The 21575-nt window shown below is 46.2% G+C and overlaps 2 protein-coding genes across 2 annotated transcripts; one reads left to right on the top strand and one right to left on the bottom strand.

Moving 5' to 3' along the window:
• Positions 1-2: 2 nt before the first annotated feature.
• On the top strand, positions 3-10608 carry hs3st3l (heparan sulfate (glucosamine) 3-O-sulfotransferase 3-like). Its single transcript, XM_028408009.1, has 3 exons — positions 3-729; positions 9182-9411; positions 9490-10608. Exons 1-3 carry the CDS (start codon positions 230-232, stop codon positions 9876-9878), a joined length of 1119 nt encoding a protein of 372 aa, XP_028263810.1. The 5' UTR covers positions 3-229; the 3' UTR covers positions 9879-10608.
• A 1207-nt stretch (positions 10609-11815) lies between these two features.
• gsg1l2b (gsg1-like 2b) lies at positions 11816-20552 on the bottom strand. Its single transcript, XM_028408074.1, has 5 exons — positions 20096-20552; positions 19303-19350; positions 17601-17753; positions 13702-13813; positions 11816-13220 (listed from the first exon to the last, which is right to left on the bottom strand). Exons 1-5 carry the CDS (start codon positions 20394-20396, stop codon positions 12920-12922), a joined length of 915 nt encoding a protein of 304 aa, XP_028263875.1. The 5' UTR covers positions 20397-20552; the 3' UTR covers positions 11816-12919.
• Between the last annotated feature and the right edge of the window lie 1023 nt (positions 20553-21575).

Raw genomic sequence — 21575 nt, 5'->3', positions numbered from 1 at the left:
GCGCACATCCTGGATGTCACGCAAAAACTACATTTACTGAGTCGTCAGCGGGTTCGGGTGTCAGAGGAGGGGGGCTGAGTGCGCTCATGACGCGCAGCATGAAGGAAGCGGAGAGCAGCGGAGCGCGCTGAGAGCGGACTCTCCCAGAGTTAGCAGCATGTTCACGGTGTTAGGCTGTGAGTGGAACTTGTGGTAGAATGGCCCCTCATCGTGCGTGGATCTCTGAGGGATGGCAGCTTTTCACCACCACCACCATCACCACCACCATCACCACCTCCACCATCAGAGCGCGGACCTGCGGCGGCTCTTCCACCGGCTCACCATCGCGTCCTCTCTGAGCATCCTCTGCTTCTCCCTGGTCTACCTCCTCACTGGTTGCTGCGAGTCAGAGTTTACAGAAAACATCGAAATCAAAGCGTCCAGCGGAGACTTTCCTGCGTCCGGGTCAGGATGGCCGTACGAGAGAAACGGGACCGGCGTTGCCAAGGAGGCTGGCACCGGGGTTGGGGAGGGCGCGCTGGGTAGCGGACACCCCGGCCTGGAGCCGAACAGTACAGGGAAGGAATGGACGGCCACCCGGAGGCTGCCGCAGGCTCTGATCATCGGGGTTAAAAAGGGGGGCACCAGAGCTCTGCTGGAGTTTCTGCGACTCCACCCGGACATCCGCGCTCTGGGGTCCGAGCCGCACTTCTTCGACCGGCATTACGCACGAGGGCTGGACTGGTACAGGTACGCGCTCTTTACGCAGGGAAAGCAGCCGTTTCAGCATGATGGCTGCTGTTTATGTTTATTACAAACTTGGTGCTCTTTACATTTAGGAGAATCACACACGTGCTTTGTTTCATTTGAATAATAACTTAGTGTAAACACAAAGTTATTGTTTCATCAGAGTCTTCCTCCCTCTCCTTTCTGATGAAGCGGATCTTTGTGTTGTTTGCATACCCGAACACATCCGCAGCTATTCCGCGGAGGTTTAGGTGACAGTCAAAGAGACTCCGCCATCTGGCCATGCAAATCTGTGCATGCGTACATGTGTGTGTCTGCACTTCTTACTGTGTGTGTACAGTACGGAGAGAGAGAGAGAGAGAGAGAGAGAGGGAGGGAGAGAGGGAGGCCTCACAGGATGAGTTTTCACAGAGCAGCAGAGTAATCATCTCTGGAGCCGGAGCCAGATGTTACTGTTGTCATGTGGCTCTGTTCTCGGCCTGTTCCATGAAAACTTGAAAACATGAAAAGAATTTGGAACACACACACACACACACACACACAGAAGTGTTTGAGGACAATAAAAAGGTGCCTCTACAGCCACAGCTATGCTCCAAATATGACATTATACAGATTAAAAATGCATCCAAATCTGCACTGTGTGGCACGCTGTTAGCCAGCTTACAGTATATTATGGGACTCAGTGGTGGCTCAGCTCTGGGAGCCAGTTTGGCATACCAGCTGCCTATAACAGAGATGAAGATGAGAGGATGAGTATGGTCCTTCCTGGGTGGTGGTTTTACATGAATGTCACAGTAAAACAGAAAAAACCTGCCTGCCTGCCTGTGTGTGTGTGTGCCTGCTGTGTGTGTGTGTGCGACACCAGGTGATGTGTATGTGACGCCAGATTGTCACGTCCCTCCCTCGGGCCAGATGGGCCGCGCTGCATGTCGAGCCACTTGACATCACTGTCAGCTCTGTCAATTGACCTCTGACTCCGGGTCACTTTACGCTGAGAGTTAATGATGTGTTCACAGCACTTCATAACAAACAGCACACACCCAGAGCACACAGACCAACAATGGACGCACACCTCTGAGTTTTTAAAGTTAGAAAAGCAAATATTTTAGAATTTAATGGAATTTATGTCCGATTTTGAAATTTTGATATATATAATAAAAAATAAAAAATACTGTTTGCATGTATTATTAGCCAAAACAGGCAAAAAAATAACATAACATTTTTTACATGATTCAGCTGGGAGACAAAAGGCTGAACCAGTTAAATCAGTGATTTCTATCAGCTAACCTCAACTGGCAAGTGAGCTGAAAAGTAGACAGAGGTAGATGTAATTTCTACTGAAGTACTAAATAAATAAATACATTTAATAAGTATTTAGAAAGTAACAAGAACCTATTTGTTATTCAAATATGGGGATTGCCTCATTTACGAATCAAGCCCCTAGAGGCTGCAGGGTGAACTACACTTGCTGGTTCAGTTCTGGTTTGTGTTGAAACAGACCTTGTAACATTTGCAAAGCTCAAACAGCCTTCTACACTGCTTGCTGGGCTACAGCATAAAGGACCTGCACTTAGTAACTTGTCCACAGGAGGGCGCAATTTTGACAAAAAGCCACTTTAAAGGTTGTTTTCACTCATTCCTTGTGAAAAAAATTGCCACATTTGGTCGATAAAATATCAGCCAGATACAAAACACGGTTACGTTTATGCTAACAGAACATATGATCAAATTGCTGGACGTCACCCGAACATGGAACCGATGCAGCCACAGAAGCACAGGTGCAGGGTGAGGAGGTAGTTTTTGTTTTTTTGTTTTTTTTTTTGGGGGGGGGGGTACCAGCAGTGTGGTGGCCCTCAGGAGTCCAGGGTGTGAGTCCTCCCTCTCATGGACATGTAGAGATGTGGTTGGAGAAATGCGCACACATGCTCTTGTTTCTTATGCTACCTGGTGAGGACAGGCTTGGTCAGGTGTTGCTGGTAGCTTTGTGCACGCTGTGAGCTTTGTATGAATAAAAGGATCTGGTTCAGGGTCGGGTCTGGTTCCTATCACTTCAAATGAAAGAGGATGTTTATCTGTGTATCTTCCTCTGAATCACTTTTTCAGTTTCAAAGTAAAAGAACACTTAGCTTCACGGGGCCACTGACAAAGATCCACTAATGGCATCTGGGGTGGAGATTGGATCTGGAGCAGCGCAGCGATGAGCCCAGGATGGACTGGAAGCTTCCTCCTCGCTGGGCTGTCTGGGATCGATAGCGCTATCTCCTCGCTCTGACCTTGGGTTGACTCCAGCATTAGTGCGGTTAGCTTCGGTCAGCTCGGCTTCTGTTACAATTAGCAGGAAGCTTTATCCTACATTGGCATAACCGCCCCCCTCACCCCTCCCTCACCCCTTCCTCACCCCCTCCTCCCTCACATAGGCACACAGGGGTCATGTTACACACAGCTTTTCCTCTCTGTGCAGCTCCGGAGGAATCCATCCCATCTCACTCATGGTGGTGTCTACCTGAGAGGGAGGGAAAAATGAGATAAGGCTCGGATGAGCTGGAGGTTAAAGGGTTAAAGTCAGTGTTACTCCAGCCTCACACATCACTGCTGACCTTTGGTTCAACCCGAGGGACTGACATGGCGCTGGCCTCCCGTGTGTGTGTGTGTGTGTGTGTGAAGGCCGACTTCTTCTTCTGGTCTGGAGATCGTTTTTTGTCCCGGGTTGGTCGTATTTTGTTCTTGAGATTTATCAATATTTTATTGACTGTGAGTTACGGGCACAGCTTTAACCTGAGAGGCTGCATCGTCAGTTATTTCCAAGAAGTCACAATATTAATAAAAAAAAATAAAAAATCTTAGAGAGCTTGACCTTTTTTTTTTTTTGCTGATGGAAGGCTTGTGTCTGGAGGCTGGCATGCAGCTAGCTGACACGCTAATGTAAAAAAGATGCTGCTAAATGTGAAAAAAAATATATTTAGCTTAAGGTTAGCCTCGAACATCATGGCTCTTACCCCTAAACTGCTTCTTTTCATTAGAAACAAACAGAATTTGTGATAGTTTTTGACCTTGGAATTCTGAAATATCTGGAATTAGCTAATGACACGTTTGGGAAACAATGCTGGGTTATTGCGGCTGATAGCTAGCTAAGTAGCCAAAAAGGCTAATTAAGATTAGCATCGACGCAGCTGTACATTATTCAGAAACACATAATTATCTGTTTGGCTTCCACTGGGGAGGATTTTAGTCCCAAAATGTAGCGTTAGCAGCTATCACTGTGTCATTTTAAAGTTGCCATATTTGTATTGATCTATGTTTAGATTTTGAGGAGCGTTTAGAAGAATTATTCGTCCTTGTAGTTTGTTTGAATTAACCAGAGATGCCGCTCCTCTGAGGACGCACAATGACACAAACGGGCGGCTGAAATGACTCTGATGGCACCGATTCATTTGCAATTCATAGTGCAGTGGTTAAAGGAGGCTTTTAAATTCATACCCATACATCGCCGGCTTTGTCCTGCAATGACACAGCACATGGTGCTCCGTGTGTTTTTGTGTTTGTACAATGGAAAATAATTGGCATGCAAATCACAGAAGAATGGCTGCCAAAACATTTGATGTTCAGCAGGATGCGGTGGGCGGTGAAGAGGAGAGGCGGGTCGCCTGATGAAGCAGATTTGTTGATACTTTTTTTTTGTGCTAATGTGTGAAGTGAAGTATATTTGAGGCTATGATGCGGGTTTGGGTGTAAAATGGGGTTCAGGTGTCCCTCTACTGTACTGGAGGTGATCACCATAAGGCCCAGACGGGTGGGGCGATCTGGCTCTCATTAAGGCCCTCCCCTGGGGCTTGGAAAGCAAATGCAAGGGGTAGGGGTGGGGGTGTCTGGGGCCCCTCTATGATGGATGTCTCCTGGAACTGGACAGGGCACAATCACAATGGACAGACCCCTTAATGGTCCTCAGCATAACACACTCACGCATACGGACAAACACACACACACACACACCTAGATCTCATACTAATAAATAAGCAGTCAGGTGTGTATAATGATCAATAAGCTGCTGCGCTCTGATTGGCAGAGGAAGAGCAGAGTCTTCCATCTTTGATCCTGGAGCCCCCACAATCCTCTGCTGCACATTACCTGCTGTACGTCTGATGAACACTGCAATTGCTTCACATTTGTTAACACCCACCCACACACACACACACACATGACACAGCATGCCTCTGATGGGACTCCAGGCCCCCCCCACTGGCTCCCCCCAGTCTCCACCTGCCACTCTTGGCCCCAGCTGAGGCTCGGTGCTGCATTACCATCCCCTCAGACCCACACCAGCACCTCCTCACTCCATACATGTAATCCCAACTGCTCCTGGTGGTGTACACCATTCACACCCACACCTACATGCAGTTGCCCTAAGCCCCCCACAGGATCAATAGCCAGTGGCCTTGGCTGGCCCGAGGTAATCCACCAGGGAGGTGCGCCGAAACATTGGAAAATGGACGACAAAAGAGAGGTTCCTCAAAGGCAAACAGAGGCTTATTATAAGCTGCTGGATAATCCCCGTGTTCATCAGGCTGGATGTTTGATCTCACTCTCGACAGTAAACGAGGAGTGTAGGGACGCAGGTTTAAACTGACTAATTAATTCTGCGATCATTTTTTTGGGGGGATTTCCTCTGTAACACATGGTGTCTCCACCCGGGTCAGGGTTTAAGGGTCTGTGTAGGCGCCCGGTGAATCCAGCAGGAGTCACTGCTGTGGAATCTCACCGACTGACTGACCAGAGGGCCAAACATGGACATGTGGTTGCTGGCATCAGTACCCTTAGCTTAGCTTAGCTTAGCTTAGTCAATGGGGTGCTGCCCCCTAATAATGGTAGTAGGAGTAAACACTGCAACTGTGCAACTCTGGTTAAAACCCGATCGGCCTGCCGAAGGGCCGAAACCGTACAGGCACTATTACTTCAAGTTCTGATCAAATTCTGTCACGGCTGCAGCCATGTTTGTAGTTCAATGAAAGAGGACAAGCTACTGAATCGAATGGTACAAAAAATCAAAAGGACTACAATACCCAGCTGACGTAAAATCCCTGCGTAAAGACTAGACGCAACGATTGCACCTTTTGGCCTATAAAAGGGTAAAGGATGGCTGACCTGGCCATCATCATGACATGGAGCACATCTAATAACTGATAACCCTCTATTGGGCTGAGGCTGGCTTCAGTCACTGTCTTGAAATAGATTAACCTATAATATGAAAATTATAATGTATAATATAAAGTACCTCTGACAAGAGAAGATCTGCGTATCCTTCTCGTTCCTGAGGTTCATGTGTGATCCACCGAATGATGGCCTCAAACACAGCTGCCTCCTGTCTCACATTGAGGTCGTCCCTGCTGATGATGTCACTGACATCCTGGGCCAAGAGCTGCAGGAACTCTTCGCTGAAAACCACTTCCTCAAAGTGACTGAGGACATAGTGGAAAGCCTTGAGGTGCAGTTCAGGGGCGTGGTAGGTTTCTGTGAACTGCCAGATGCCAATACAGTTGTCTGGGCAGAGCGTCTTTTCAAAAAAGTTGCAGCATATTTGCACCAGCTCCACTATTTTAAGGGAATCAGCTGCCATGAAAAGCCTCCGTGCATTGGACTCTGTCACAATAATAGAGCCGGTGTATGCAAACTCAATGATGAGCTCCATCATGTCTGAGGATAGGTCAGGGATAGTGTAGACTTTCTTGTCAGGTTCAGACGAGCGTGTGAAGAGAGCTCTGAAAGAAAAAGTTCCACTGTCACTGGTGGGTTTATGGGTAACTTTATTCAAGTCTAGTTAAAGGTCTAAATCTGATTGCTGTAATCTAATTCACTTATGACTTCTAAACTATACATCAAGTTTAAGTTTAAGATAAAATAAGTTTGAGCCTATAGAGGGAGAAAACACTATTAGATGCTTTAATGTCAACATGTCAAACATGTCCTATCATCCAAGTCCCACCTGGGGCCAGCAGATTAACACACACTTGTTTACTGGTTGTTTTTATCATGTTTAAACATTAAGACTGCTGCTGCTTTCTTTATGAGGTCAGGCTGACAACATTTTCCCCTGCTTTGTATGCCTCTGTGTGTCAGCCTGTCACCATGGTAACAGCAGAGGAGACCTCAAAACCCACTCCAACTTTGAGAGCCTGGCGCGTGGAAACAATTCGGAATTAGAAAATTCTGAATACCAGTTTGATAGAGCAGCATCTAATGAGCGTTTTAAGACTAACATGGAGTCTGTAGCTTGAAATTTGTAGGAGGAGATACATTTGGCAGATGACCCTCGTTGAAGGGCTCTCTCATAGACTCCCACGTTAAAATGACACCGAAATTGCTTAAATAAAAATGAAAATGACATCTTAATACAATTAAAATGAGTGAGTTAGCAAGTCAGCAACTTTCAGAGGCAGCTAAATATTTACGCCAAATCCAACTACATTTTAAAAACAAAACTTTCACCTGGTGAAGACTAAACAGCTGGTGGTGTCAGGGGGACTCGAACCTCAGACTCCTGAGGGGCACTCCACCCTGTGGATTGTCGCCATCTAAAGTAGCCTGATGGCCTGTTAGCAGTTCTTGTTATCACTGACTGCGCTTACTCCGCTCACTCAGCTGTACCTCCACCTCTCACATTGTGTCTGGTTGCATAACTTTGCCTCCACTTTTCATTTATTCCTGCATCAAATGGACCCGGACTCGCAGATGTTTCCTCAGGACCACAGAGTTTCTAAGCTAAAAGTAGCATCAGGGCATATTTAGCTGTGTTAGCTGAGCTAACAGCTATTTGTCTGTCAAATAGTGTGTGTGCTAACCTCATAGCAGAAGCATATTTATAATAGATCTTTTCTTTTGATGGTGCTCTTAGGGGCAGTAATTAGCTCTTTGTGTATGGAGCTCTGGGCTCGGAGGCAGATCGCTAATGGAGGCGGTGTTTGTATCCAGTCCCATCATTCCTTCATCAGTCACCCGTCCTTTCATTTAAAACACTCTGACACACACACACACAGTCTTTAAAAGGTCTGGTAAAATCCACCACACCCTCTCCTTTTGTCTTCAGTTTGTGTACATATGTGTGTGTGTTTAGTTGTGAGAAATGGGTCCACTGGGAGAGCAGAAGCATGATAGCAAATGGTTGACTAATGAGTGAATAATGAGTGCACATTTGTGTTTTTTGCATTGTGTGTCTGTGTGCACGTGCATCCATGTGTGTGTGTGTGTGTGTGTGTGTAGCAGACTGTGCGGCTCCTCCTGTTCAGGGTATTGGAGTTAAAAGGGAAGTCTTCAGGCTAAGTGGTGGCGAGTACCGCCTCACACTGATCAGATCAAATGAAATCTGTGTGTGTGTGTGTGTTTGTCAGGTTTATAAAAGTGGGGCCATGGGGGGGGGGGGGGGGGGGGGTTTATTGACAGGAGGTTGTGTTGCAGGCGCATCTGTAACCTGAGCAGATACCAGAGGACAGTCAGAGCATCCTGTCCTCCCTGTTATCAGCCATGTGTGTGTGTGTGTGTGTCCCTTCTGGTCCATTCGTCCTTCTTTTATGAATGTCTCATTTCAAACTCTTTGGGAACATTTCTATTGGCTCTTTGTTTTCTGATACGTCCCCAAAATAGGAGACAATTGTAGATAAAACAAGGACAACTTACAGTGACAGTGACCGTCCGCTCCATCGAGCTTTTTAGCATTTTAGCTCATTGTTTTGGTTTTTACATGGTGTTCATACACCTTCAATAACCTGATACTCATCACCAAACATCAAATCAGACTGTTAGCAAAAGGTTGTAATGGAACATTTAGCTAATTTTTTGTGTGAAAATTGAACATTTGTGTCACAAAAGTCTTTACACTGCAGTTCCAATAAGCTTAGATGCTGTGTGTGTCTGTGTGTGTGAGGTCAGTCTGTCAGGTGTGTGGCAGGTGTGCTGGCAGATGTCCCTGAGTCCCCAGCCGGTCCTGCAGGGCCTCCTGAGTCATTTATCTCTAAATGAGTCCCATCTGCTGGGCTTCTGGCTTGGAGGTGGAGGTGAACAGAGCGAGACACATTCGAGGAAGCAGCGCTGTGTTTACGTAGCGCTGCTGTTGTCCGGCTCATTAGAGATCCACTGCTCTAATGGGGTGTGGGGTCATATGAGGACATGTGTGTGTGTGTGGTCACTGGATGCTCTAAGACAGCGTCTTTATTTCTGAATCTACCCATAATGAGCTTTAGTGCTAAGCTAATGGCTCATTTTTCTGCATGAGTTAGCTGAGAAGATCAATGAAGTTCCCTTTTAGGGCCATTTGAAGAAATTACCTGGAGATGATTAGCTTAGCATAGTGACTGGAACCAGATGTTTAATTTTCTACATCATTCACTACACTGTCAAGTTTAATGCTAAGCTAAGAGTCCATGTTTAGATCAAGGGGTGACACACACGTATTTCTGTGTTCTTGCAGGAGCATGATGCCCAAAGCTCTGGATGGCCAGATCGTTATGGAGAAGACGCCTCGTTACTTTGTCACCGTGGAAACGCCAGCCCGAGTCCACGCCATGTCGCAGGACGTGAAGCTGATTGTGGTTGTCCGTGACCCTGTGACCCGAGCCATATCCGACTACACACAGATCATCTCCAAGACCCCCGATATCCCTCCCTTCGAGAGCCTGGCCTTCAAGAACCGCTCCACAGGTACATGGTGATCAGATGCTGCTTCTGGGCTAAAAGCTACAGTACTAACTAGTTGTGTTTTCGTACCTTTATCTGCAGGTCAGATCGACTCTCAGTGGAGCCCGCTGTGGATCGGCCTGTACGCCCAGCACATGGAGCGATGGCTTGCCTGGTTCCCCAAGACTCAGATCCATCTGGTAAGCGGGGAGAGACTCATCTCAGACCCTGCTGGAGAACTGGGCAAAGTCCAGGACTTTCTGGGCCTCCAGAGGATCATCACGGACAAGCACTTCTACTTCAACAAAACCAAGGGCTTCCCCTGCCTGAAGAAGCCGGAGGGCAGCAGCAAACCTCACTGCCTGGGGAAGACAAAGGGCAGGACGCACGCCTCCATCGACCCAGAGGTGCTGCAGAGACTGAGGGACTTCTACAAGCCACACAACCACCGCTTCTATCAGATGGTGGGGCAGGACTTTGGATGGCAGTGACCCTTTGACTGAATGCGACCAGAAGCTTTTTCTTGGGTAGAAGCTGCTCATGTCAGCAATTTCCCCCTGGGATCAATAAAGTAATTCTGATTCCGATTCTGATGTCTGCTGCCTGATTAAAACAGGCTCAGAGAGAAAGCCGGGTATCTGCATCTGTGCAGCAGAACAGCAGCTCAGAGACTTGATAATGAAAGCCCAGTGTCAATACATTCAACTCTACCAATCAATCACATGTTCCAGTGCTGGAGAGGCAGCCATGTCATTTTATATACCATAGATGTTCAGTGCAGGTGGTTAGGTGAAGTCTGTCTGTGAGGCGGTGGTGCTGTAAACATGGCGTAGCTTTTAGTGTCTCTGGTCTGCAGTGTAATCCTGATGCTCAGTAGGCTGTAGTTTCTTTTCACACTCCTGAATCTCCATAACTTTCTTCTTCTACCTGTTTGTTCTCACCAGTTAAGAATTTAAGGGCAATCACTGCAGACACATTGAGCCCCGGCCTCTGAGGATCGGGGATGAATCTTTCATGTGGCGAGCAGCAGAGAGGGGGTTAGCCAGAGAATCTTTGTATGAGCTCAGATTTGACTGAGTGCTTTTGTATTCTTGAATAATGAATGTGGATAAATGGATGAGGATCACTTGCCTCTCGGCGCATTCTTGTGCCCCGCTTAGTTTAGAATCCCACTGCAAGAACCAGCCAAAGTGAAGGGACAAAGAGGGACAGCGGTAACAAGCCCAGGTCAGATGGACGACGTGGAAGGACGAGGTCTGACCTGTGGACAGTGTGACGTGTGAAACCTTCCTGCTTCTGCTTACAGGGTTGTCTGTTTTCAGTTTGCATGTATTTGCACTAGTTTGAAAGTATAAAAAAATAAAACTATTTTTAAGCAAAGACATGTACGTTTGGTGCCCTGCTTGTCATGTGTGCTTCTTTATAAAGTGATTAAATACAGATTCTATAGTCTGTGTGTGTCCCTGTGGGTCAGAGGAAGGCAACACTGCCATCTAGTGGACAACAAGGAGAACAACATGGGAAGAGACATCATGGTTAACACAAGGTCTATATTAACCTTAAATGATTAAATCTTTCGATATAAATCTTTTTATTCATATTAACACGTTAGGTTGCAAATAATTACCCACAAAAATGTTCCGTAACTAAAGGAACACTACACAAAAACTCACACAGATAAGACACAACGTTCCATGCTTCGGCACAGTCTGCAACCCGGGGTGGTAAAATAAACCTGGAACTGAACAGAGTACACCAACTGATATTTTCAAATGCACTTATATAACAACAATCTCTCTATCAGTACAAGAAATTTTATTATCAAGTAAATATCGAACATAAAAAGCTTCATATGAGGCATCGCTCCCCGCACCGATGAGTTTTGGCAGTTTGCACAGACAGCTAGAGAGCATGCTGTGTGACTGGAGGCATGCTGCTGGAGTAAAAAAGGCACTCAGCACGGCCTAAAGCATCCTCCACACACGGAACATTCTCTTTTTTTACTGTTTTTACGTTTGTTCACCTGCAGAGGGAAAAAAGCAGAATTGTCAGGTCCACATTGTGTTGTTAAAAAAACATTGGTCATCCGTCTGAGGTCTGCTTTAAACTTTAAATTGAATATCTGGATGCTGTAGTTGTATGATCACACTGATGTCACTGGGCTGACCAGCAGTGAATGTGAAAAACAGCTTTAGTGACTGAACGTCTTCCTCTATTCTCAACTATAGAGCCATAAGACGTGACACTAGAGTGTTGAGAGAGACAACACTAGAGTCTAGAGACATGACACTAGAGTGTTGAGAGAGACAACACTAGAGTCTAGAGACATGACACTAGAGTCTAAAGAGACAACACTAGAGTCTTGAGAGAGACGACACTAGAGTCTAGAGACATGACACTAGAGTGTTGAGAGAGACGACACTAGAGTGTTGAGAGAGATGACACTAGGGTCTGAAGAGAGACGACACTAGAGTGTTGAGAGACAACACTAGAGTCTTGAGAGACAACACTAGAGTCTAGAGACATGACACTAGAGTCTAGAGTCTAGAGAGAGACGACACTTCACACTCAGGTACACTTCAGGTAGTGGGCTCAAAAACAGGTTCCAACTCTAGACCATAAGGATGCTACGTGTAGCATTTAAGAATCAATAACATGGTTAAAAGCACATTAGGAGTATCGTAGTTGTAGAGTTGCACAAGTAGACATTCCAGTTCCATAAATCCAAGATAAGGCCTCATCCCAGTTCTATGAAGCCTGAATGTGCTACCTGGAGCGTGAAGACACAACACTGTGGCGCTGACATGGTGAGACATTAAGACACTGCTGAACACAGCTCGGAGGCTGTTAAAATGAGACACAGAGATGATAAGAACCAGAAATCAGCATCATCAACTGTCGACATTAGTGCAGTCGCTGCTGAGGAGAACACACATTTATCTTGTATCTTGTAATTAACATTGGTGTGACTGGCTTTGGTTTTCTCAGACAGCTTTGCAGCAGCGGGCACCGATCATTTCAGGATCTTCACTATGCTGTCCACTATAGTCTTTACCAACGTATGAGTTTGATACTGTCACAGTAGTAGGCTTACATTTTATCACTATAAAATATAATAAATGATATGAGCTAGCAACATTTTGAGATCCTAGCCTTTTGGTAAAAAGCAAAAAAAGCGATATGAAATAAAATTACTTTAATTTTATTGATCATTTTTGTGGTAATTTACCTTGGTTTAGCACAGCCTGGTTGTGCTGCATCTTTCCACTTGCTTCCTTTTGTCCTACAGTAGCTAGTTAACATGATGCTAGTTGTTGTTTTCAAGCTACTATTGATAAAACCCCAAACATGGCCTGTTTGACAGCACTACAGACCTATTGATAAAACTGTTGAAACCCAAAGCTTGTCCGGTAAAAAATATCATATCAATACCAGAGTCTGAACCACGGTGCCATTCTGTTTACAGTATTTACACCGTTGTGTCACTTTGACAACAATGAACTGATGTTACAAAACGCTCCACGCCGCTCGTCTAGCAGTACTCCTCTCCCTGTGGGTCGGGCAGGTCATTGAGGTCCAGGAAGATGGAGGTGTTGGAGACTTTGCGGCCGTTGGACGACAGGTCCAGCAGCTCCTCGGCCGTGCTCGGCACAGAACTGATGTACATGTCCCAGACCTGCTCCGGAGAGTCCAGCTCCAACAGCTTCTGCTTGATCTTCAGGTTCTTCTCAATGTTCCTGCGCTTGTGCTTGAACTCCAGGATGGTTTTGGTGTAGCGGTTTATGGTGGTGACTGAGGATGCCATGCAGGCTGTGAAGGAGCTCCACGCTAAACTAAAAGGAAGGAGACACAATGGACGGATGTATCGTCATATTAAAAAAAGGAAATGAATGAAAGCAGGACGGTTCATTTAACTGTCAATTGTCATAAAAGTTTTTGTACGTTTACATTTGTTGTGATACACAAACTTGTTTTTTAATCATAATAATAAGCCTCTGAATACAGATTGTCTTTTATATTGGAATAACTTGACAGAACAATTACCCCATGTCAGAATAAAGCTGTCAGAAATGTTTTAGACGTGATCGCACAATAATTACTGTGTGACAGCGAAACAAAGATTATATAAAAACATGCCTGTTTCTGACAAAAGTAGCGAAGGACCGCTTTCCACAGTTCAAGCTCCACTTTAAACTTTGAAGTCAACAGCGTCCGAATAAGGAAATATCTTGAATATTATTATTCTTATTATAATATGCACCTACAAGTGCACAACAACACAGCCTGTAAAAAATGAAAAGAAACGTCTCTCACATGTATGACCAGCTGTAGTCCCACGTCTGAGGCTTCCAGTCCTCTGGACCCAGACTGACAGTCAGCTGGAAGGCTGTGGTGAACATCATGTGGGCCACCATACCCAGCAGACCTGCCACACACACACACACACACACTCATTTATGTGAAGCACACGCTGCTTTTTAAACTGAAACACAGAACAATCTGTCACATGGCTGAGGGTAAACAGGTTTAATATTTTTTTTTTATTTGTTTTGATAAATTGGTGGAGCTGTATCCTTCTTCCATGACTGCTGATAGCGAGGAAAGGTGAGTCATGCCTGCTTTTCTATAAACATTTTAAGTAGCCGTAAACATTAGGATGCTAATGTAAGTGCTTCAAGCTTTTTGAACATTTACATTAGGCTAATAAATATGAGTGTTTTTTGTAGGTTTTCTTTTGTTGTGTTGACATTCGGGTTTCAGGTTTTTGTAGTGAATGAGGATTCAGAGGATGCTCGGTAGTCTGAGTACACGGAAGGTAAACAGGTTCTGTAAGACTGATGGTCCTGGATGTGAGACCCCTGGATGTAACATCCAGACTTATTTAAACACTATTTATTCAGTATGGGGAGAAATCCAGTGTTTTGCAGACTAGCTGTAAATTGGACGGCTTCAGGCCTGTCAGCTGGTCAGTGTCCACTGAAAACACAGCTGACAGCAGGTATCGGAGCGGCTGATCATCTTCTTCCGATCGGAGCTTCTCCCTGCCTCTTCCTCTCATCTGGCTCTCATCGTCTTCTCTTCTTCCATTCATTTATTTTTCCCCCCCTCACCTCATGTGCCAGATTTTGTCCGCTGAAGCTGAAGCTCGCCCTCCGGCTCTCCTCATGTTGGACATGTCATCTCTCCAAAAACAGAGCATGAATAGAAAAACCAGCCTTTAAATCCGATTACCATGTAAAGCCTGCCCAAAATCCCCGGACTGAACAAGAGTGCAGCAGATTTCACACCAAACACCTAAATTCCCATCTCATCCCTATCAATGCTCATGTTTATTCCTGAAGATATCCCAGTGCTACATTATCATAATGTCATGCAGATCAGAGGCAGCAGCTCCGTGTCAGGGCGAGCGGAGCACAGCACAGATCCGAGCCTCAGCATGACGTGTCGGGTGGAAATGATGCGACTGGTCCTAACACAGGGTCAGTAATGTCACAGCAGGTTGTTTAATGTTGATGCTAAAGCACTTAACATGGACACCAGAGATGTGACACAACGTCCTGACACAATTCAGCGGTACTACAGAGACCGGAGAATCTGTTGGTGAGCGCTACTAATCCTGCATCAGCCACTAGAGGGCAGCATGGTCACAAATAACTTCTACTGGACGTCTGGAAGCCCAGAAAGAGTTAAACACTGTCTCCCCTCCACACACTCCTCGTTTCCATCCCTGCCTCCTCATCCTCATCCTCATCGTATGACCACATGATTGACAGCTGTAATTAAGGTTAATCTGGTGCCTTCTATTGTTCTCTTGGACCTCATTACCAAAGCCACTCTCAATTTATTCACCCCATTAAAAACAGAAACACCTGCTGCTTAATTCAAATGTTTTACAAGCCTTTGCAATCTTCCAGTCCAAAACAGATGATGACAAAAACGACACTCACAGTGTGAACTTCACCTCCACCAGCAGCTCACTTCTCCAGACAAGCGAGCGAAGTATAAATAAAACATAAACACATGCAGACAGGGCGGAGATCGAAAGTTAGATGGGAACATAACTCAGTGAGGCCTCGGTGACAGCAGAGCACGCTGGGTTCATCTGCTGACAGCTCTGAGAAATAAAGAAATAAAGAAGAAGATACCCCCACAACAGCAGGACTGAAAGCGGGTCGGCAGGTCCTTCTGGTGGTGGGACAGACTGGAGACATGAAGCTGTACATTGGGCCTGTAGTGCGTCAGGAAAAAGCTTCCATGAATCTGAAGTAATCGCTTCATTGCTGCCACTAATCAATCACTTTATCTCCATGTTGTTTGGAATGTTTACAGCAACAAGAATCCTCTAAAACACATGATGAGGTGATTCAGCTACTTTCAAACTTCATCACTTTGGTTCGTTCACCACCATCACCCCGACCTCATGGTCAGCAGCAGCAGGCAGTGAGGTGAGTCTGATAGACTAACTTCAGCTGCACCAGAGAACCCACAGATAAGTTAAGCTATATGAGTGAATATATTTCACTTCATGTTTCTGTGTCTTTACAGCAGGATGACTCAGGATGTTCTTCTTAATTGTTTCTTAGTAACAACTTCAGGCTTTAAAAAAAAAGAAAGTACAAACTTAATTGCCAGTTCAGTGTACTGCAGCAGCCGATAAATGTTACGACACTAATGAGGCACCAAGCTAGAAGACTGTTTAACCAGTGCGGGCCCGGTGTGATCACTGCTCCACGTGCCAGCAGATCAAAGCAGAACCAGCTGATCCTGTAGACAGACTGGGAGAGTTCAGCTCGGACTTCACACTGATCAATACGCAGCCTGTGGCTCTAAACGGCCCATACATCTGAAAAGTGTTTGTAGGAAATACACGTCCTGCAGAATGCATCAGTAACAGAAAGCATCTTTGACTTTAATGTAGTCTTTAATGTAAGCTAAGCTAAGCTAACGGCTGCCTGAGCTCCTTCTGACGGCTGTAGCAGGAGGTGTCATTCATCAGCCCGTGGCTCTTGTGGACGCTTCCCGGGTTTGAACTGTCCTCTGAGTAAAACACTGCAAGAGTCCGCTGTCTGTTGCTCGCCGCTGATTCACAGAGTGTGGTGGTCGGGATCATTTTCACAGAGTGGATTAGAGAGAAGGTCATTGTTAATTCCTCCGCCGAGAGCAAGAGGCAGGCTGCAAACTGCCTGAGAATCTTCCCGGGAGCTGAGAGGCTGCAACTGGCCCTGTGCTTGGACAAATGCCAGCATGGAAGCAGGACTAAAGACTCAATTGTTTTAGAGTTAATCTGAAATTGAGTTAAATCGGTAAGTAAGTGAGTGTCCCTAGTGTCTGTTTTTCAGTGCACTTGACGCTACTGTCAGCGTGTCCACACACACTCTGTGCTCTATAGAGGGCAGAAAGCTTTGCTGGGGTTACACACAACGTATCAGACTTCTATCGGACCCCGTTCACACTGGGGAAATAAATCCGGCTAGAGCAGGATTCGGGCCGTATCCGGAATTATCCAGATTTTTTTTGAGTCCAAACAACGTGAATCCAGATATATCCAGATAGATCTCAATCCCCCTATCGGAGGTGGATCTAGCCGGATTGGCTCAAATGTGGCTCAGGTTTGAACGCTAATGTGGCTAGCGAATCCCACTAGCGACGTAATACTTCCGGATTGAGCGTGGACACAAGTGTGTGCTAGCCAGATTTGAAAATAGGTCTGAACGCATCCAGCTTAAAGGCTATCTGGATTCAATCCTACTCTAGCTGGACTGACTTTCTCCTGTGTGAAGTGGCCTTACTCAAGAGTCTGGGGTTAACCCGACTGACACCACAAGCTGTTTTTAAACTCAACTGGACTTAGCTAAAATGACTGGTTAAGGTTCGGGATCAGATCATCTTAAAATGTCACGTTTACCATGTGAGAGGGCGCTGGCTTAATTCCAATCTCAAGCACTTCCTGACATCATCACTTTCACAGTGCACTGATTGGTCACTGTTGTTTAGACACAAGAGCATAGGTTACAAAACACAATGCTAGCAGCATAAAGTTTATCCGCATAAAAGACAATCAGCTAATGCTAGCTACTAAGAATATGTAGCACAAACTGAGTGTTGACAGGCTAACAGCTGAAAACTTTAGCAGGTGTTATCCTCCGGTGGCTGCAGAAAAAGACATTCCTCTGTGAAACCACCGAGTCACGTCACCGTGAGCTGATCCTCACCTGAGAGCACGGTGAATATGGCAGCGAAGGCGTTGAGCTTGAGGCCGTCGATGACATTGCCAAATTGACACACTTCTATGGACATGAGGATGCCTCCGGTGGCCAGCAGCAGGATGTACAGGCACTCGGCGACGATGCACAGCCACAGCACTCCTGTGGAGGTACAGCAAAGGAATATCAAGGAGGAGGAACATTTATGTTGGGGGGGGGGGGGGGGGGTTGAGTGACTGATGGATGGGTGAGGGAGAAGAGAGATGGGGGGTTGGGGAAGTCAGAGAGAGAGAGAGAGTGAAGGGAGGAGGCAGAGATGAGGAGAAAAAAAGGAGGACGGGGGAGGAAGGATGTGTGAAGAAGGGAGGACCGGTGACCCCCATCACCCATATCATTAACCTTCACAGTCAGAGAGAAAGGATGGATGATCCACCAGGAGACGCAGAGCATCCCGAGCGTGATGGGACCAAATATCATCCCATTTAAAAACCTCCGAATGTAAGCTGTGCTGTAATTGCATATAACACCCAAGGGCAGGTAGTTATTGTGTGGTCAATTAATCACAAGGTGTGTAATAAAAGTAATGTGGCTGTTACCCAAAATATCCCTGTATGAATTATGAATACAGTTATATCCTTCAGCTGAAAAAGCCTTTTCTACCTGCTCTGAACTGAACTCCCCACTTCAGGAACTGTTATTAGAGTGCAGTTACACTCATCTTATGAAAGGTCTGGACCACCCCTCGCTTTGATGTATCTAATATGATAAGTGCAAGTAGATGGATGACGACACCGTCCTGTTAAACAGCCAGAAATCCTTCACTTCCTGCCCACACGCTGGGTTTTCTCAGCAGGTTATGTATGCTAGGTGAACATTGTCAAGTGTGTGTGCAGCCGGAGGAAGAACCAGGCTCATCACAGGTGGGTTCAAAACACGAAGGTGCTTTTTTAAAATGATTTCCTTCACAGAAAAAAACTATCCAATCGTGTGTTAGTCCGTCCTCACCAGGAAAACATGAGACTGATATTTCCGTCCTTGAAAATAAAAAATGTGTTTTAAGATGATCTTTATTTCAGCCTAACCTTAACCACCTGGTGAAAACAAACCAGCTCATGGTGTCAGGCGGGCTCTAACCCCAAACCTGCCACCTAATATGGGCCTTTGCTGCTGTTTAACAGCTTTATTGGTCCCTTGATCTGATGATGTCAGACACACGACCATGTGTTCTGTTAGCATAAATGCTACCATGTAACACCCTATATGGAACGGGTAACTAAAAATGATCACTAGAGGCATGTAAAGCAGCAACTTCCCCCTCTTTATAACACATACATCACACAAGCAGAGCTCTCTTAGGAGTATTTATGCTAAGCTATCCACCTCCCAGCTTAGAAAGGCATCCGCATTAATTAAAAAACGACAGAAAACAAAATGGCCATTGTGAATTTTAAAGCGGCAGCGCCCTCTTATGGCTGTAGCAGCAGCCAGGTTTGTTACAGGCGGAAGCAGGGTTGGATGGATGAGCTGCTGATCAAAGTGAATGTCTATGGTCCATCTACACGCTGTGTTCAGAGTGTGTTGGCCAGATTCTGTCACAGCGGCTGAAGGAGCCACTTCAGGCTAAGCTGCTTACTGAGAGCGAGGACAGAGAGAAAGTGCTTTCTTTACTGTGACTCTTTTAGACTTTAGATATCAGAACAAACAATCTTACCTCTTTCATTTGATGGAGCCACATAAATGAAATTTCTGCATTTTTCACCTGTAAAAGAAAATCAGACATTTAGAGGACGCTCAGGGACAGAAGCTGCAACATCCTGATCAGTCAGACTGCTCCTGTACTCAGAGACAGAGACCTGTCAGAGGAAGGTGAAGCTGTGATGTAAGAGAGGGAGAGAAAATGATCCAATCTGTGAAGGGATTTCCTTTCTCTGTTTGTGGATCACACACACACACACACACACACACACACTCTCTCCTTCTATTATTGTGTCACAATCTCTTGTCTCAAACACAGCTTGTCCCAAAATGCTCCTGTCAACACAACAAAGGCTTTTTTATGGTGCCCTGGAGACCGACGAGCATCCTCCCATAACCTAATATCACTGGAGGGGGGGGGGGGGGGGGGGTGAGCCCCATAAATCATCACAACAACAAACAATATATTGGTAACAAAATGAAACATCACTCACTTTGAAGTGGAGCCATGCACCTTTCAGTTTACTGTTTTATTAAGACGTCAAAATCCAGATCCATGTTGTCACATCAGTCTCACCATTTTATTCAATTTATAATTAAAGTTCTGCTTTTAGAAGAATAACTGCTCTCTATGAATCATCTCATACAGTCCTACAGCAGGATGTAATGATCTTTTGTTAATTACATCAGAGTAGAAGCAGAAGTCTGAGGTGCCGGGGCCGGACTCTCTCCGTGCGCGCACCGCCTGCGCGCCCCGCTGCGCTCCGGTCCCGCCGCCGCCTCCTCACTACACACACACACAAACTTACCGGTCATGTTGATGTTCTGCTCGCAGGAGAACCAGATGCCGGTGTGGAACTTCCTCATCACGTACTTATCCTCCCCGGTCTCCCAGATGTACTGCACCAGCCGCGTGTCGTTGATGTTGGAGCTGTTGAACCTGATGCAGAAGGACTGCCTGGTGGTGACGGGGCCGGTGCAGAACGGCTTCATCACCTTCCGCATGCCCTCGCACCAGTAGCTGGTGGTGAGCGCCGACACGGCCAGGAACAAGGCGAGGAAGTTCAAGGTGAGAGCCAGCGACGCTCTCCGCCGCCGGTCTATCCCCATAACGGCAGACCGAGAGGAGTGAAGCAGCCTAAATTAATCCCTCGTCTTGTATGACACCGGATTCCTGCGAGCTTCCCCCTCCTCAAATCCTCATAATCCGGTTATTCCCGTTAATATATCCGCGGCTAATTATCGCGGCGCGCCCGGATCCTACAGTTCTCCTCTCACATCTGCTCCTCCAGCAGCGGACTCTCTCATTTTGTAGGCCCCCCCCCCCCCCTCCCTCCCTCCCTCCCCCCCAACACCGCCCCCCTTTACGCACCTGACACCCCCCCCCCCCTCTCTCTCTCTCTCTCTCTCTTACACGCGCTCACAAAAGCACCTCCACCAACCTCATGACATGGAGGAGGTGAGCCGTGGATGCTCCACCATCCACAATCTATCTCAGTTCTACTGTTATTGTTGTTTCCAAGCCCACCTGAGATTATTTCAGGACTGCACTTATCTCACAAAACAAAAAAAGAGAAAAGATTTTTAAAAAAGAACAGTCTCTGTTTGACTTGAAGTTGGAGAAAATAAACTGATAACAGCACAGTGGAGTTTGAGATGTCGTTAAGCCTCCTGCGTTGTATCACCAGAACCCAAAACAATGGATCACACTACATTTCCCACAATGCAACCTCCATTTAATATACCTGGAAGTTCAATACATTGCAAAGTTGAATTTAGCTCTAGTGAAATCAGGAGATAGACCAGTCAGTCAACACACCTGCTAGATAGGACACATGGCCAACGTCACCTGAACATGGGACAGGGTCCGGGTAAGGAGGGTTAAGCACCACGGTGGACTGTCACTCTGGACTCCGAGGGCAGTTCAATCACGGCTGGATTTGGCCTAAAAAACAACAGGTTAAGGTGTTAGGGAGTCCGGGAAAGATCGTCCTAAACACAACACTACATGGAAAACATCCGTGTCCCCATGAACACAGATGCAGCCAGACAAATATGCTCACATGTTCTCTTTTCAAGGACGGAAACGTCGACCTCATGCTACATGTTCCTGCCTCTGTGGGACTAATGGCAGATACAGCTCCACTGTTTAAGGTTTAGACATCAACACTGCAGGTTAATGCTATAACTACTAGTACTTCAGGCTAAAACACTTTACCAGCATATTCTACAGGGCATGAGCAGATGCAGCAGGTGTGATGGCACAGCGAGCCACACAGACCGACTCAA

Source organism: Parambassis ranga, chromosome 6 (assembly GCF_900634625.1).
Source record: "Parambassis ranga chromosome 6, fParRan2.1, whole genome shotgun sequence".
NCBI lineage: Eukaryota > Metazoa > Chordata > Actinopteri > Ambassidae > Parambassis > Parambassis ranga.
This window is presented reverse-complemented; position numbering and strand designations above follow the sequence as displayed.